Source organism: Paralichthys olivaceus, chromosome 10 (genome assembly GCF_024713975.1).
Source record: "Paralichthys olivaceus isolate ysfri-2021 chromosome 10, ASM2471397v2, whole genome shotgun sequence".
NCBI classification, from domain to species: Eukaryota; Metazoa; Chordata; class Actinopteri; order Pleuronectiformes; family Paralichthyidae; genus Paralichthys; species Paralichthys olivaceus.
The window spans coordinates 25840548-25858759 of NC_091102.1; the positions used below are offsets into that span (position 1 = coordinate 25840548).

At 40.6% G+C, this 18212-nt stretch overlaps 1 protein-coding gene across 5 annotated transcripts in view; it reads right to left on the minus strand.

The window, feature by feature from the left end:
• bcar1 (BCAR1 scaffold protein, Cas family member) overlaps positions 1 to 18212 on the minus strand; it is a 133114-nt gene that overhangs the window by 30726 nt on the left and 84176 nt on the right. For 3 of the 5 annotated variants that reach the window (XM_069533714.1, XM_069533710.1, XM_069533711.1), the window contains exons 2-3: positions 15931 to 15999; positions 11749 to 12474 (exon numbers count right to left, since the gene is read on the minus strand). In XM_069533714.1, the coding sequence (XP_069389815.1) occupies positions 11749 to 12474; positions 15931 to 15999 (795 nt within the window). The remainder of the gene's footprint in view (positions 1 to 11748; positions 12475 to 15930; positions 16000 to 18212) is intronic. The other 2 variants (XM_069533712.1, XM_069533713.1) reach the window with 1 other exon arrangement.

Genomic DNA, 18212 nt, shown 5'->3' on the forward strand with positions numbered 1-18212 from the left:
AGTGAGAGGATGCCTAATGAGTGGAGAAGGAGTGTACTGGTCCCCATTTTTAAGAACAAGGGTGATGTGCAGAGCTGCAGTAACTACAGAGGTATAAAGTTGATCAGTCACACCATGAAGGTATGGGAAAGAGTTGTTGAAGCGTGGCTAAGGCAATAGGTTCAGATCAGCAGGCAGCAGTTTCGTTTCATGCCCAGAAAGAGTAACACAGATGCAATATTTGCTTTGAGAGTGTTGGTAGAGAAGTACAGAGAAGGTCAGAAGGAGCTGCACTGTGTCTTTGTGGATCTGGAGAAAGCATATGATAGGGTGCCAAGAGAGGAACTGTGGTACTGTATGAGGATGTCTGGGGTGGCTGAGAAGTATGTCAGGGTGGTGCAGGACATGTATGAGGACAGTGAGACAGTGGTGAGGTGTGCAGTCGGAGTGACAAATGGGTTCAAGGTGAGAGCAGGGTTACATCAGGGATCAGCTTCTTGTTTGCAATGTTGATGGACAGGTTGACAGATGAGGTCAGGCAGGAGGCTCCATGGACCATGATGTTTGCAGATGACATTGTAATCTGTGGTGAGAGTAGAGAGCAGGTAAAAGAGAACCTGGAGAAGTGGAGGTTTGCACTGGAGAGAAGAGGAATGAAGGTCAGTAGAGACAAGACAGAATACATGTGTGTGAATGAGAGGGAGGCAGGTGGACGGGTGAAGATGCAAGGAGTAGAGGTTGTTAAGGCGGATGACTTCAAATATCTGGGGTCAACCATCCAGAGCAATGGACAGTATGGAAAAGAGGTGAAGAAAAGGGTGCAGGCAGGATGGAGTGGGTGGACACGAGTGTCAGGACTGATGTGTGACAGAAGGATAGCAGCAAGAGTGAAAGGGAAGGTTTACAAGACAGTGGTGAGACCTGCTATGATGTACGCTTTAGAGACAGTGGCACTGTCTAAAAGACAGGAGGCTGAGCTGGAGGTGGCAGAGATGAAGATGCTGAGGTTTTCGTTGGGAATGACAAGGATGGACAAGATTAGAAACGAGCAGATCAGAGGGACAGTGAAGGTGGAGCAGTTTAGATATAAAGCTAGAGAGGCCAGGTTGAGATGGTTTGGACATGTGTTGAGGAGGGGTAGTGGATATATTGGACAGAGGATGTTGGGAATGGAGCTGCCAGGTAGAAGGAGAAGAGGAAGACCTCAGAGAAGATTCATGGATGTAGTGAAGGAGGATATGGAGATGGTTGGTGTAACAGTAGAGGAGGCAGGGAATAGGGTGAGATGGAGGCAGATGATCCGCTGTGGTGACCCCGAAAAGGCAGCAGCCGAAAGATAAAGAAAAAAGAAGACCTGCCTGCATATTCACCCTTCCTCAACCTAATAGAGGAGTTTTTCTCTGCCTGGAGGTGGAAAGTGTTTGGTCACCACCCAAATGACCAAATGTCTCTTTTGGAAGCCATGCGTGCCGGATGTGAGGACACGAGTCCAGAGGACTGCCAGGGATGGATAAGGCACTCCAGAAGGTTCTTCCCCAGGTGCATGGCAAGAGAGAACATTAGATGTGATGTTGATGAAAACCTGTGGCCTGATGCTAGAGAAAGGCAGGATTAGCCCCTCAATTATTTGTTCGAATTACAGTATGTACTTTTAGTTTCTACCTTTTTTTTCTCATTACTGTAATTCCGTAAATTACTACAGACTATTGAAGCAAACTGCTAATTTTCATTTACCTTAAAGAATTGTTATGTTCTAAAAATGTTAATAAATCATGTGAAAGAATGTCACTCTTTACTTTGAAGAAAATATTACTTTGTGTGAAGTCACTGAAATTGTTCAAACTGTAAAGATGAAAAGTTTGTATTTTCTGTATTGGTGTTTTTACTCTCAGTTTGTTCTGTGTGACAGTGTATGTTATCTCAGTGAGGGTTGTGCATAGTGTTTGGCTGCACTGAGTGTGTTTTGAGCCATGTGTTAAGAGTTGTGTTGCTTGGAATGAGTTTTGCAGGTGATGTGAACTGTTTAGCTCAGGTGACTGTTGGTAGTGCAGACTGTAGTTAGAGTTTTGCACATGTGACTCCAGTTGTGCCCACTGTCGTTTAGCAATCGAAAAAAACTGTAATAAAAAGCTTCCTCATGTGAGGACATCATGTCATTTATGAGAAGCATCACATGGTCAGCATCACTCACAACTTCATATTCAACATATCAGAAGTCCGGGCATTGCAAAAATTTGCGTCACACATTTGGACGCATCTGTCCAGAAGCCTGCTCCTATCCGATCCAAGTTCCTTCCCTCCACGCTCTTGCCCTAAAAGCATACAATTTTGCCTGGAGCCCTTTTGCTTTGTTTGTGCCTCCATTCATGTACCACCCAAACCTTGTCACATAAACACAGTCATTCATCTGTTATTGTATGGACATCCGGCACTTTAAACCAGCTTACATTCTCGCTGATTTACGGTAAGCGTATTCTGGACTCTTGAATATCAGGTCCTTGTCCTCCAAAGCTGTTTTAGTCAATTAATTAATATCTGATTATGATATTGATTTGTCTTACTGAAACCTGGCTACAGGAGGATGAATATGTTAGCTTAAATGAATCCACTCCTCCAAGTAATTTTAATACTCATATTCCTCTAAGCAACCGTTGAGGTGGAGCCATATTTGACTCAAGTCTATTAATAAATCCTAAGCCTAAACTGAATTATAGCTCATTTGAAAGTCTTGTTCTTAGCCTTACTCATCCAACCTGGAAAACATTACAACCAATTCTATTTGTTACAGTATATCGAGCTCCTGGTCCATACTTACAATTTTTATCTGAATTTGCAGAGTTTACATCAGGCTTGATCCTTATAACAGATAAAGTAATTGTTATAGGTGATTTTAATATTCATGTGGACAACCACAATGATAGTCTTAATGCTGCGTTTATCTCTTTATTAGATTAAATTGGCTTCTGTCAGAGTGTAAATAAACCGACTCATTGTCTGAACCACACTCTTTATCTTGTTATCTCATATGGCATTGAAATTGATCATAAACATCTAACAATCTTTCCACGGAATCCTCTTCTGTCTGACCATTTTTTAATAACCTTTGATTTCATATTAGTGGACTCTAAGCCTTTTGGCAGAAACTCCTACAGCAGATGTTTATCTGATAGTGCTGTAGCCAAATTAAAGGAAGTGATTCCTTCAGTATTGAATTCAATGCCATGTCTCAATGTAGCAGAGGAATTGTGTCTCCTTTAGCCCCTCACAAATAGATAATCTTGTTGATAGTACTACAGGCTCATTACGAACAACTCTCGACTCTATTGCACCTCTGAAAAAGAAGATAATTAAACAAAGGAGGTTAGCACCATGGTATAGCCAGCAGACTCGCAGCTTAAAGAAAGAGGCACGTAAATCTGAACGCAAATGGCGTGCCACTAAACTGGAAGAATCTCGTTTAGTCTGGCAAGATAATCTTAAAACATACAGGAAGGCTCTCCATAACGCCAGAGCAGCCTATTACTCATCATTAATAGAGGATAATAAGAACAACCTCAGTTTTCTCTTCAGCACTGTAGCCAGGCTAACAGAGAGCCACAGCTCTATTGAGCCATCTATTCCTTTAGGTCTAAGTAGTAATGACTTCATGAGCTTCTTTAATGATAAAATTATAACTATTAGAGACAAAATTAATCACCTCTCGCACTCAACAGGCACTGATCTGTATTCTTATACAGCAAGTTTGAAAACAGCTGTAAAACCCGATATATATTTAGACTGTTTTTCTCCTATCGACCTTCATCAAATAACTTCAATAATTTCTTCATCAAAGCCGTCAACCTGTCTCTTAGACCCCGTCCCAACCAGGCTGCTCAAGGATGTTCTACCTCTAGTTAGCCCTTCTTTATTGGATATGATTAATCTGTCTTTATTATCAGGATTTGTACCACAGTCCTTTAAAGTAGCTGTAATTCAACCTCTTCTTAAAAAGCCCACTCTAGATCCAGAGGTTTTAGCCAATTACAGACTGATATCAAATCTTCCCTTTCTCTCTAAGATACTTGAGAAAGCTGTAGCCAATCAGCTGTGTGACTTTCTCCATAAGAACAGTTTATTTGAGGATTTTCAGTCAGGATTTAGAGTGGATAATATATGTCTTCCTGCGTCAGTGGTGCAATCCAGAAAGCAATGAGAGGGATGAGACCTCAGTGGCCCTAACAGCCACGTCATTAGGTCCTGTATGTAAACAGTGAAACTTTTTATTCACACGTGTGTCTAGCTAGATACCACTTTAGGCAGGTAAGAGACAATACGTTTAATGTTATGTGTTGTTCAGTAAAAACACTAATAACACAATAGGGTAGGAAAGGTTAGCTCAATAAATACTGTATTTGAACTTTTACTTGTGTAAGGAGGTGACATAAAGTACTCCTGGTCATCGGGTCGAAAAAGCAGGATTAAGACTAAAATCCAAGAGGGAGCCGCTCGAAGTAGTGAGAAATGTAAATATGACAGTGAAAACAATGCCAGTGTAACAGAGTCTGAATAGTATGTGATTCCACTACAATTCATATAAAATGAAATAAGGTTATTGCTGAGAAATTGTTGGCTCAAGGCCTCCCCCAGAAGTGCCGCACTGTGAGCATATTGTTTCAGAGGTCCTCTAACATGATGTGTTGGCAGAAAAACCGCAAGGTAGACATCAACCATCAACCTATTGAAAGGTTGGGACAAGTTGACAGTGAGGAATTGTGAGCTGTATTGTGTGGCAAAGAACACTGTGCCAAAGAAAACATCCTACCTGTACATCATACCATCTTCACTGCACTCCAAAGTGTTGAGAGGTGTCCACGTTGTATCTTGCAAGACAGAGGTTCCACCGGTTAAGTTTGAGTAAGGCTGTGGCAGAGTATATGAGGTGTTGTAGACGCTGTGTTGTGAGCTTGAATCACCTGAGCCAGAAGCCACAGCACCTTCGTAGGACATCAGAACCTCTTGAGCTAATGTGCATTGATTTCTGGATGGCTGAAGATTCTGCCAATAAGTATTTGGATGTGCTGGTTGTCACAGACCATTTTACAAAACTGCAAAAGTGGTTGCACATCAGCAGTGGCACAACTTCTTTTGCATCCATGGTTTTCCAAAACTCATGCATTGTGACCGAGGGGTCACTTTTGAAAGCGCTTTGATTACTGACTTGTTAAGTGTGGCAGGTGTCCAAAAGTCCCACACAACAAATCACCCAATGGGAAACGGATCCTGCGAGAGAATAAACAGGACACTGGGGAACATGATCCATGCACTGCCTCCTTGAGCAAAGCAGAGATGGCCTGAAGATTTGAAAGCTCACACTTTTGCTTACAATTGCACAATTAATGAAAAACTCTGTTCCTGCTCATGTTTGGCAGAGTGCCAGGGCTGCCCATATACATCCTATTTTGCTCTGTCCTTGACAACCCAGAGGTCTCAGACTATGATCTAAAAATCCAGTCCCTGCCGAAGAATTTGAAATAGACATATATGCCTTCAAGCAGTTGCAGAGGCACATAGAGCTATATAATCGGAAAGTACTTGGAGCACCAGTGGGTGACTGTGTGTTGCTGGCCAACGAAGGGTCGTGTTTATGTTGTAATCGGAAAAAGGGTTGTGCATCGTAACCTGATAATGCCAGTGAACTTTGTGTCCTTGAGTGACAACACCACAATTGATTAAGTTGCTCGGTTTTCTTTGTCCAGTTTATAAGATCTCAGTGATAAAAGGAAGACTGTTGCTGCTGCTTCTTATTAAGTGGAGTACAGGACAAGAGTGCCTGCAATCTGAGATTTCCAGTGAGGCAGATCTGATGGATACCAGTCAGCCTGAGGATGGTGAGGTTGGTCAGCAGTTGGTAGCACTGACAGTCTCTGCCAGCAGCAGTTTGCCTGGAACCTTCGTTGACCTGCCATCTCACAGCCCTTCACAAGCTGAGCCTCCTATGGCAATAGGAATGATGTCAAGTGGTGGTTGTTACAACCCTTGTGACTCCACTACATGCACAGAGACTCAAAGTATGGCTGACACTTCCCTGCCCCGACATTAGGACAGCTGCTATGGACAAGGTTGTTAGGAGCCTCATCAGGTCCAGAGCAGGTAGACCTTTGAAACCTGTAATCAGACTTATTTAGATGATAACTGCATTTCAGAGTCCGAAGATCCTCCCTATTTTGAGGTGCATGTTTCCGAATGAGACACAAGGCAGTTCCTCTGTACTTTATCGCCTGACCTCTTGTATAATGTCCACAGAAATCCAGGAGAAGTCAATGTGAGAACACAGCAAGGGATCCCCTACTTGATTCCCTGCGAGTTGTGAGTTTTCGACCATGGTGTGGCATCAAATTTTGATGATTTGCCATGAAAAAACGGTTTGTTGATCTCAGACATACATGGTCCTTTTGTCTCAAGTTACATGTATGACAAGAGACCCAGCCTGACAACACCTACTCAGAAATCATGACTTAAAATCACAACTAACCCTTGTCAGTTTTTCATTTCTTATACTTTGATGATTCACTTTTTCAGAAGGGCCTCAAGACATTGATGATGTAGGCATGTGGAAACTAAGTTTTCATCAAACACCATGTTTGTAGCATGGCGTCTCCATGACACATGAAATTGCTGTAACTTTACTGTACTTTGTTCCATCTCCCTCAAACTTAATTTGTGTAACAACAGTCCGCCCCTGAAGACATTCATATGGTTTTTCAGAATAAGAATGGCCCAATAGCTGAATAGCACCCCCTAAAGAGCAGCCCTGGCACTCTGTTTGACCGGCATATACAAAATCGGTAGAGGTAATTTTACCATTTACACATGTATTTGAATGAACTCCTCCTAGAGGTTTCATCAGATAAACTTTAAATTAGTTTGTTGAGTTTCATCTCAACTCTATGGAGATTCAAATTAATTCAAAGTTTTAGTGTGCGTCACACGGTGTGACCGTGGCGTAGCGTCAAATGTTGATGATCAGCCAAAAAAGAAGGATTAATTATAACTCCTCTGTGCATTGTCTGAACAGTCCCAAACCTCTTTCACACAGTCACAGTCCCGCCTTGAACAGATTCATGTGTCAAATATTGACACATCATCACAGGAAAAGATATGTATTATACTTTGATGCACTGCTCCTGGCTAGTTTACAATGTACAGATCAAATGAGCTCAGACAAGTCATAGGACCATGGTCACAATTTCCTCAAAATATGTAGACATTGAATGCGATGAAGGTTGATCCTTCGTCAAAGTTGTCATAACTCCACTGTGCATTATCCAATCAGCACCAAAATTAAACCTACGATCGGAGAGCCTGCCTGAACAGCTCCATGTGTCAAATTTCAGTTAGAGTCATAGCACCACCTACTGAACAGTGAAAATGAAGTTGTTTTTAACACCACTGTGTAGGTTGACGATGAACAGATTTTACGATTTTGGTGTGTGCACTGCACGCTGAAATCTCTCGCGAGTCACATTTTGTGTGTGTGAGCTACTGAAACATTCAGAAGAGGGAACTCCATTGAACTCCATTACACAAGTTCTCAGCGTGAGGAGAAATCCCAGCTGACTCACACACACCTCTCTCTCTTCCTATTAAACATTTTAAATGTAGCCAAGAGTTTAATTCATCTATACTGAGAGGTAATAGTATAATAAGGACATGAAGAATGTGGCTGTAACAAGGACAGTTTACCCTTTTCACAACTAGTCATTGTCCAATCAGCACCAAAATCCTCTCACATGATCAGAGTCCTGGCCTGATAGTAGTGATAGTGAACTTGACTGCACATTGTCAAATCGGCCTCAAATTGCTCAGGCTTCATCAGAGCCCTGACCCGAACAGAATTATTAGTCTGTGTGTAGTGTTAGTGCCACCTACTGGCAACAGGAAGTAAGCCTCATTTGACAACTTTAATTCGATTTCACCATGTGGTCTTCCTATTTATTTACTTTCGCCAAGAGTTATGAAAATCGACAAATGTGTATCCTGCTCAGACTTATATATATGTACATTAAAAATCTTGCCCTGGACAGCTCCATATGATAATACTATTATCATATTAGTCCTAGTGCCCCCTAGCTGTAACAGGAAATGTCATGTTTTACATGATGTCTCACCAAGAACCTTCAAGTAACTGTAATCTGCATGTTTTTGCTCCAATTACTGTCAAACTGTATTTGTGTGATAAAGAACCTGCCCCAAAGAGTTCTATATGCCAATATACTTTAATAGCCACAGTGCCCCCTAGCTGTGACAATACCATGTTTTATACTTTGACATGCTACGCCTAGCTTTTTCATTTGATCAGCCTAAAAATAGGTCAGGGAAGCCTTGAGACATGTGAAGGTTTACTTTTGCCAAGAATAATGAAAACTGGTACACATGTATCATGCCCAGATGCACAGAAAACTCTCTAGCTGCACCCAACAGAAAGGCTGCCATTTTGGATTGCAAATCAGAACATGCAAATTTGGTGTGATTTTTGGTGTTTTCACACATGCAACACAGTGTACACTCAATACAATACAACATCTGAAACCTCAAATTTGCTTATTTATTAATTTAATAACACTTCCCTGCTAACTAGCTATTTCCCTAACTCTCTTAAGGAGGCAAGGGTAAAGGAGGAAGAAACCCACCCTCAACCCGATTGAAGTAATCAACTACAGACCTGTCTCTCTTCTACCTTTTTTTCCAAAGCATTTGAGCGAGCTATCTTTAATCAACTCTCCTCATATCTTCACCTTAGCAACCTTCTTGATCCTCACCAGTCTGGCTTCAAGGCAGGCCACTGAACTGAGACTGCCCTCCTTGTTGTGTCTGAGCAACTTCACACTGCTAGAGCAGCCTCTCTCTCCTCTGTCCTCATCCTTCTAGATCTTTCTACAGCATTTGACACAGTTAACCACTAGATCCTTATTTCTTCCCTTCAGGATTTAAGTGTCTCAGGCTCTACTCTCTCCCTGCTCTCATCCTACCTCAATGACTGCACTTACTGGTTAACTTGGAGAGGATCTGTATCAGAACCATGTCCTCTCACTACTGGGGTCCCCTCCGCTTCTCTCTGTACACCAAGTCTCTTGGCTCTTTCATTCACTCACATGGGTTTTCTTACCGCAGCTACGCAGATGATACCCAACTAATCCTCTCTTTTCCCCACTTTGAAACACAGGTAGCAGCGCAAATTTCTGCCTGTCTGACTGACATCTCTCAGTGGATGTCCACACACAACCTGAAAATTAACCATGACAAGACCGAACTGCTTTTCATTCCAGGGAAAGGCTCTCCCACCCATGACCTGACTATTACCATTGACAACTCCGTGGTAGCCCCCACCCAGACTGCTAGAAACCTGGGTGTGACACTCGACAGTCAACTCTCCCTTACTGCCAACATTACTGCAACAACCTGCTTGCGTAGATACATGCTGCACAACATAAGGAGAATATGTCCCCTTCTTACTCAGAAGGCGGCACAGGTTCTGGTCTAGGCTCTGGTCATCTCACGCCTAGACTACTTTAACTCACTCTCGGCTGGTCTACCTGCTAGTGCAATCCAACCGCTGCAGCCAATCTAGATTGCAGCTTGACTGGTCTTTAACTTACCTAAATTCACTCACACTACTCCGCTCCCTTCACTGGTTACCAGTGGCTGCCCACATCCATTTCAAAACACTAGTACTTGCATACCATGCTATGAACGGATTGGGTCCAGTTTACATCAAGGACATGGTCAAACTAGCCCGTCTACTCAACTCTGCATCTGCCAATCGGCTTGCTGCTCCCTCACTGCGAACTAACCACTCAACAAAATCACAACTGTTTGCTGTCCTGGCTCCTAAATGGTGGAATGAGCTCCCCATTGACACCAGGACAGCAGAAAGTCTACACATCTGCCGCAGACTAAAGACACATCTCTTCCGACTACATCTTGGTGAAGAAGATAATGCATAATAACCAATTCCCCAAAAATGTATTACTTCACTCATATGCGGTTACATGTGGCACTGTGTAATTTTTTGAAGCAAACCATACTTACTTGATTCTTGTTGTTCTGGGTTTGTTCCCTCATGGTTGATGCACTTATTGTGAGTTACTTTGGATAAAAGTGTCAGCTAGATGAAATGTAATGTAATGTAATTTCTGTATATGAGTTACAGAATGCTAAGCTTTCAGTGTATCTGTGCATGTGTCGGTGGGTGTGTGTTGGTAATCATTGACATATCCAAGGCTGTGATAACCTCAAAAACATAATGTACATGCATTCCCCCTTGCTTTTTGACATATGGATATTAATGCTTTGTTCTTCATATTAAAATTGTTAGTATTATATGAACAAACTGGTATTTTAAAGGATTAAATGCAGGTAATTATTTAGTATTTTTTTAACAGAACTGAAGGTGGTAAAAAAAAATCATATGTTAAAAAAAACATAGTATATATTATTTTTATAGTAGTTTTGGTCGAGGGGCATATTTGCATACACATCCTTACCGTAATGGGAGGAATTTTCCTTTTAATGTGATACTACATAAAAACTAATAATGCAAAAACATAAACTTGTTGCTTATCAGCGACATATGCCAGGCTCTGTTAACCCTCCAAAATTATCATGTAGTATATGGAAAATATTTAATTTCTTGTGTTTTTTCACGTGAAAAACTGTGGAATAACTGGCATTTAAAGTGTTAAAATACTGAAAATGTATGAACATTTTGCATTTATGACCGTGGCTTATCGTTGATAGTGGTGGTGAATTGCAATCATGTTGGCAGCTGATCATGGATCATAATGATGTATTGTGGTTGGTGGTGGTGCATTGTAGGGATGGATCGTGATCTAATACGTGGATCGTGATTGTAGATTGTGAATCATGATGGTGGATCGTGGTGATGAATCATGATTGTGGTGGCTCATGATCATGGTGGCAGATGATCATGGACTATGATGACACCAAGACTGCTTCATATACAATATGCCTACTCACATATTCTACGATTACTGGCAATATCAATTTCAATTGTCATTGCTGCTCCCTTGATCTCTATTTCCTTATGCATAAATACATTAAAGATTGACACAACTTTCCATAATGCTAAAAACGGTTTCTTCTAATCAATGTCATGAATATTTTAATTCTATTGATATGTTCAGCTACATCTATTGCATTTCTGTCCATCCTGGGAGAGGGATCCCTCACATGTGGCTCTCTTTGAGGTAAATACGTTTTTCCTTATGTTTGTTGAGGGTTTAAGACAGGGGATGTTGCACATTGTTAAGCCATATGATTAATGCCTAATGTGATTTGTGAATATTAGGTTGACACTATAGTATCCAGGTTGTATAATCCAGTATAATTATTTTTATCTTACAGTATGAACATTGAGGAAATTATGTTTGATTGTATTTGTTTTATTATTTTTTATTATTAATTTGCCTTACCAACATCTACCTTTAATGTCCCATGGTGTTGTTGGAGAGTTTTGTAGGGAATTACCCCTTATGTTCAGTTATTTCTCACTACCAATGATAATATAAAGTCGTGAGTGGCTGGTGAGTGCCATATGGTAAATGGTCAGTATAGTGTTTTTCTTGATTACCCCTCAAAGCACCTTACAGTACAGTTTTGCCATTATCCTATTCACACACACATTCATACAGTACATCTACAGGCAGCACTTTTCTCCACTTCTTCTTCATTTAGTTTCTTCACTTATTCCTGACTCTACCTCTGCCTTACCTTCCCAAGTGGCTTGTTGCTGCTCTCCCAGGATGATGGCACCTGGTACACATCCTGCCCAGCTCCTGTACCACCAGTCAGGGCTGCTCCCTGGCCTGGCCCTGGGCCAACAGAAGGGGGCACCTGGTAGATGTCCTTTGCAGGCAGCTGGTAGTGTCTCTGCGCTAAAGCTGGTGCCTTGCTGGGGGGTCCTGGCACAGCCAGTGGAGTGGGTCCACCTGGGCCAGAGGGGACCTGGTAAAGACCATGGGAACTTGGGGATGATTTTGGGCTGTGTGAGGGGGGCATCATATAGACAGAGTCAAGGTTGGGCTGTGAAGGACTGGGGATGGAGTAGTTTGGGTGCATGGACGTATACTGAGCTGAGGGAAGGGGCTTGTTGGCAAACCCAGAAGATGTAGCAATGGCAGAAGATGGAGCAAGAGTTGGTTGGGTGTAAGCACTCTGAGGGGCGAGAGGTCGCTGCGCCAGGGTGGTGGAACAGGCAACGGCTGGATCTGGCGTGAATGGCATGGACTGATGCTGGTGCTTGCTGTCATACATGCCGACCAGAATCTTCAGGCGGTTGCCGGGGACAATGCCTTGGCGACCGTGGAGGGAGCAGAGCCACCAGCCATCCAGTCCCTGTGTGTCACGCTCCAACACAGTCATAATGTCTCCCTTGCGGAACGACAGCTCATCCGGTGATTCTGCCACATTGTCATACAACGCCTTAGCCAACACATTCTGTAGATAGAGTAAAGATGGAGATATAAATACATTTTACATACATGGTTTATAATTCAATGTACTGTTATCATATTTATTCAAATGTTTTACTATTAACAAGGAACAAGGATATCATATTACTGCTGTCTTGGCTTCTCTGCATTGGCCACCTGTAAAATTCAGAATTGAATTCAAAATCCTCAACACTCCCACCCTACCCATCCCTTTCTCTCCCTTTTCTTCTTTCTTTACATTACTACCTAAAGGTTTGATGTTAAACAAATAGCTACCAAGCTACTAGTATTGTAATTGAGCCATCCTAGATTGATTGATTTTGTTTGTCTGTGCAAGTCAACTTCCCATCACCTTATATATATATATTATATATATATATTATATTTATACCCTACTATATACTATATATCATATCATATTATGTCATACTCTTTATATTCTCTGTATATTCTTCGTATATATAAGTCTATATACACATATTTATACATGTGTACATGTTATTATTATTATATTATTACTACTACTATTACTATTATTATTATTATATATACTGTTGCTGCCATTATTACTATATACTGCTATTATATTGGTATAATTACTATCTATATAAATATATATTATGTTATATTGTATACTATATATATATATATATATATATATATATATACTGTACTACTATTCTTATATACTGTCTAACAATAACATTACCATCATATCATCAGTACTATTACCATCATATTGCCACTGCACTACTTGTCTGCCTATTCATCTTGTGTTTCTGTTTTTGTTCTTTCTACCTCAATGTTTTGTTTTGTTCTATTGTATTGTGTTTTGTTGTGTTCTGATACATGAGCTGCTATGACGACTTAATTTCCCTCCGGGGATGAATAAAGTAATCTATCTATCTATCTATCTATCTATCTATCTATCTATCTATCTATCTAACTTAGGATGTGAACTAATTTGTTCCCTGAGAAACCAAGGTGTCATGTAGCACTGTTCTTTTCCAGCTATGATTAAAATATATGTTTTATTATCAACTAGAGTTAATGCTCTGCGGTTGTATGCCTCTGCCACCCAGTGCAGTTTCAATGTATATATTTCTACATAATTTATTTTTCCAGATTTATACAAGGTGACTGTGACCTTTGTACACTGATATGTAATTAGTTCATCTTTGAGTCCAAGGGACAATGAGTTAAAGAAATTACGCTGCGCAGTCTTGAGATATCACATTCAAGAGGTCAAAATATATATTTAATATATATATAATATTTTTGAGGCCACTGTGACCTTGACCTTTGACCACTGAAATCTAATCCAGAGATGTCAAACTCAAGGCCGGCAGACCACTACCGGCCCGTGGTAAAATATCATGTCTATCTTAACTGGCCCACCGATGCGCAATGCCCAGTTAGCTCGCTTATGTGCGAGATAAACTGAAATTCCCCATTGGTAGTCCAGATATATCAGATTCAAGGAGATATTTTCAATGACCTCTTGAACAGTCAGTAAGTAGATTAATATTATTTAAAGGTTTTAGGGCTGTCAAAATTGCTCCAAAATGACGTTCGAATATTCGCTCTAAAAAAACACATATATTCGAACCATTCGTATATATGCGCATGCGCATCATGTCAATAACAGGACAAACTAATACAACGAGACATAACTACTTGTATAGGTATTTTTATTTCAGTTTTAACATAAAACATACCTACACATTACAAAATAAGTAAATGAACTAACCGTAAAACTTAGACCGTAAAAAAAGAACGCTCCGTCACTCGCCCCTGTCTCTCTCTCTATGCGCGATGCGCATACTGATTTAAATAAACGGTCGGTAATAACCATAGACTATAAAGGTAATAACGAGTCTCTGTGGCTGACGTGAGCTTAAGGTAGTGGGAGTGTATGCTGCGAGTTTAGGGGGCACGTCAGCCAGAGCTGTGTGTGTGTATGTGAGTGTGTATGTGAGTGATTGAGTGAGACTGCTGCCTGCTGAACACCGGGTCGCAGGGAGAAGGATCTGAAGTGCCCGTGTTTCGGCTACAAAACCCCGCCGAACCGATCCAAAACAAGCCCAAATTTGTGTCCTCCCGCCTGGAAACCCTGGTCGCATCTCACTTTCAGCAGTGGGTGACGCTGTGCAAGAGCAACTCCTGCGGCGTGACCTGTCATGCAGTGCGCCCACTCGCAAAGCAGCCGCTGATGTGTTTTTTTCCAAAGTCGAATATTAATTTTCACAATCGAATATTCATTTTTTTTAATATTCGAATATATATTCGAATTTAGAATATTCGTTGACAGCCCTAAAAGGTTTTCTGAATACGTCTATCTAAACAGAATTGACAGACTCATCAAAAGATGACAGAGAGCGAGATGGTGGCTCTGAATTCTATAACTTTGCTATTGTTATGTTGAATCTTATTAACTAACTTTATTTCATTTTTTGCCTCAAATCTTTGAATTTTTCACAAAGTTGCAAAAATTGTACATATGTTCAGGGCGGGACTGTGACCGCGTGAAAGAGGTTTGGGGCTGATCAGACAATGCACAGAGGAGTTATAATAAATCCCTCTTTTTTGGTGAATCATCAACATTTGAAGCTACGCCACAGTCACACCGTGTGATGTACACTAAAGTACAGTGAAGACACAGCAATTTCATGTGTCATGGAGACGCCACGCCACAAACATGGTGTTTGAAGTTTCCACATGCCTACATCATCAATGTCTTGAGGCCCTTCTGAAAAAGTGAAACAAAAAGTGTAAGAAATGCAAAAAAAAAAGACATTTCCTGTTGTCAACAGGGCTTGCTATGATTTTAAGTCATGATTTCTGAGTAGGTGTCGTCAGGCCGGGACTCTTGTCATATATACACTTTTGGAGACAACTGGGCCATGTATGTCCGAGATACAACAAACATATTGCATTTGCAACCTGAAAACATTATGCCTCCAGCCACTGGCTGTTGCCGATGTCGAGGGATCATAAATAAAGCCAATTTGTTGAATTTCTTTATTTTTGTTATTAAACTTTTCATTCTAGCGTAAACTCAATCGAACAAATATAATTAATGGCACTTTAAATACATTACATTAAAAAAGCAAAGCAAAGCAAATGTGTAAACCTGTATGTAACCTGTGTACTGTCCTTGGACAAATTCCCTGATCTTAAAACATGGTTTCGCTGACCAAAAAAGCCATTTGCAAATAAATGAAATGCTGATATGCTGCATATCAGTACTCACTGTTGTCATCACCAGGCTCTCTAAAATGGTCAAATACGGTAATGTCCTCCTAGTACTGCCTGTGAATATTTAAAAAAAATTTAATGCAGTGCTTGGAGAAGTGCAGGCCACAGCCTTTCCTTTCTCTGTAGGTATGTCCCTACAGTTTCAAATTACCTTTACCATGCCTGCACTGATGCATCATCAAATTTAAAAAAAAAAACTAACCCTGGCTGCCTCTCCAGGAGTTGGGCGCTCATCCCTGTACTCCCCCAGACTCATCTCTTGAATAAGTCTCTAAAGACATGAACAAAGGAAAAACACAGATAAGAATTTATTATCAGCATGATATGTTGAATGTATGACAAAGACTGATTAGGGGTGATTAGGGGTGTAAATGGTTGTATTTATATAGCCTTTTTCTAGTCTTGAAGACCACTCAATGCGATTTACACTACAGTTTGCCATTCACCCATTCACACACACGTTCATACATACAGTGCATCTAGAGTAGCACTTTTATTGTTGTTCTATGGGGCAATTTGGGGTTCAGCATCTTGCCCAAGGACACTTTGGAATGCAGATGGGAAGACTGGGAATCGAACTTCCGACCTTCTGGTTGGAGGACGACTGCTCTGTCGTGTACGAGTGTTGTCGTGTTTGCGTTGGGAGCCACAGGGTTGTTACGTCAATTATGAAGCACAAATACAAAGAAGTACATGCTCTTTTGTTATTCAATGGTTGTGTAGTTATCTTAATAGGTCAAGGGTGTTTGGACTCTTTTCACATTAGCTAATAGACAACTACCACTTGTTAATAACACCCTCATTGAAATGAAGGTTGATTGCGGTTGTCCTATCTCTATAGGTAAGGTATGTTTGGGATGTGTCCACACTTTATCAGCTTTGTCCTTCAATGATCACGGTTTTTTTGTTGTAAGTGTGCTGTCCGCATCTGAGCACTTCTCCCTCTCTCTCTGTCTCTCAAAAAACCTCCCAAAAAGTGAACTTTTTATTTTGAAGGTGTTTCTGTCACACTGACCCAATTCTGGAGTGTCAGGGGTAAACTTTGTATCAAAATACAATTGAAGTCAAGGTGTCCCCTTATTCAGATGTAATAAAACAGGAAAAACATAACATGCTTCCAGACTGATCATGTGGTGTCATCACAGTGACCACAAGTCCTGTAATTCATATTCAACTTGAAACAAGATCATTTCCATCATGTTTTAAGACTTTCATTTTTCGGTGAAGTATCACTTTAAGAAATTCCATTGAAGACTTCACTGTCGTTTTTGGCTTAACAACAAAATGATATCAGTTGTTGATTAAACTGGAGAATTACAGAGTTTCTCTCATATCTATAATACTATCCAAAACTGCTCAACCACAGCATTTGTGATTCTGATCATTCTACCACATTCTTCCATTTATTAACTTTTTCTGCCAAGATTATTATTAATATTGTTAATATTGATGTATATGTACTTATTTCATGATATTTTCTTGAACACCCCTTATTGAACTCTCTGACAAATTATTATTATTGTTGTTACTATTATCAATATTATCATTATTTCACAAACATAACAATACACACACAAACATACTGTCTCTCTCCCTCTCTCTCTGCTTCTATTAACTGGCCTCTATTCACTATTCCTGTCCTCCTTGTATTGTTTGTCTATATCTCTTGTTACTACACAGCAGTTAAGCCATTTTCACACATCACCTGCTGGTAAAATCCAGAGAATTGGCTATGGAATTCACCCAGAGTTTGCCTTTCACACATGCAAAACACAACAGGAGGTTTTCTGCACAGAAGCATTCACAACAGCAGCATCAAAAGGAAGTGACATGTCGTCAGCTCTGAAATGGAAAATTATATTATCATACTACGATGTATTATGTCTGCTCATGCATGCTTATGTAACCACACTATTATATCTGCTTATGCATATCATGTTTGACAAGATGACCATATAATGTGTGACCTGACAAGATGTCTGTTGGTGACCTGTCTCATGGCAGATTTATCATGAAGTTTATTGACTAAATTTACTAGGTACCGGTCTCTGAGAGATCCGGACATCAGAGCCACTGGTAATCACTGTGCTCTCTCCAATCTTATTTTCTGGGGGTTTACTTCGTACTCCATTCGCACACACACTCTTATTGTTTACGCACACACACCAGCTGCCTACGCACATACATCACCTAATAAAGCCGTAGAGGGTTGTGAGTGGATGAACCTGGTTAAAGAGTAACAAGTCACGCTCTCAAACTGAAAGACCACGCTCTTGAATAAAGATAGAAAAAAACTCCATATTTTTGACCTCCTTCGATAAAGAATAAATGTGCAATATAAAATTCTCTTTATTTCAAAAGTCTCACCAAGTCAAATTTCCTCCACAGCTCTTAACACCAAAAACTCTAGAAATTTTAGATGGTGTCTTCGACGAGTGAGGCACCTTTTTTCAATAGGAGATACTTGTTTTCTTTCTTTTTTCC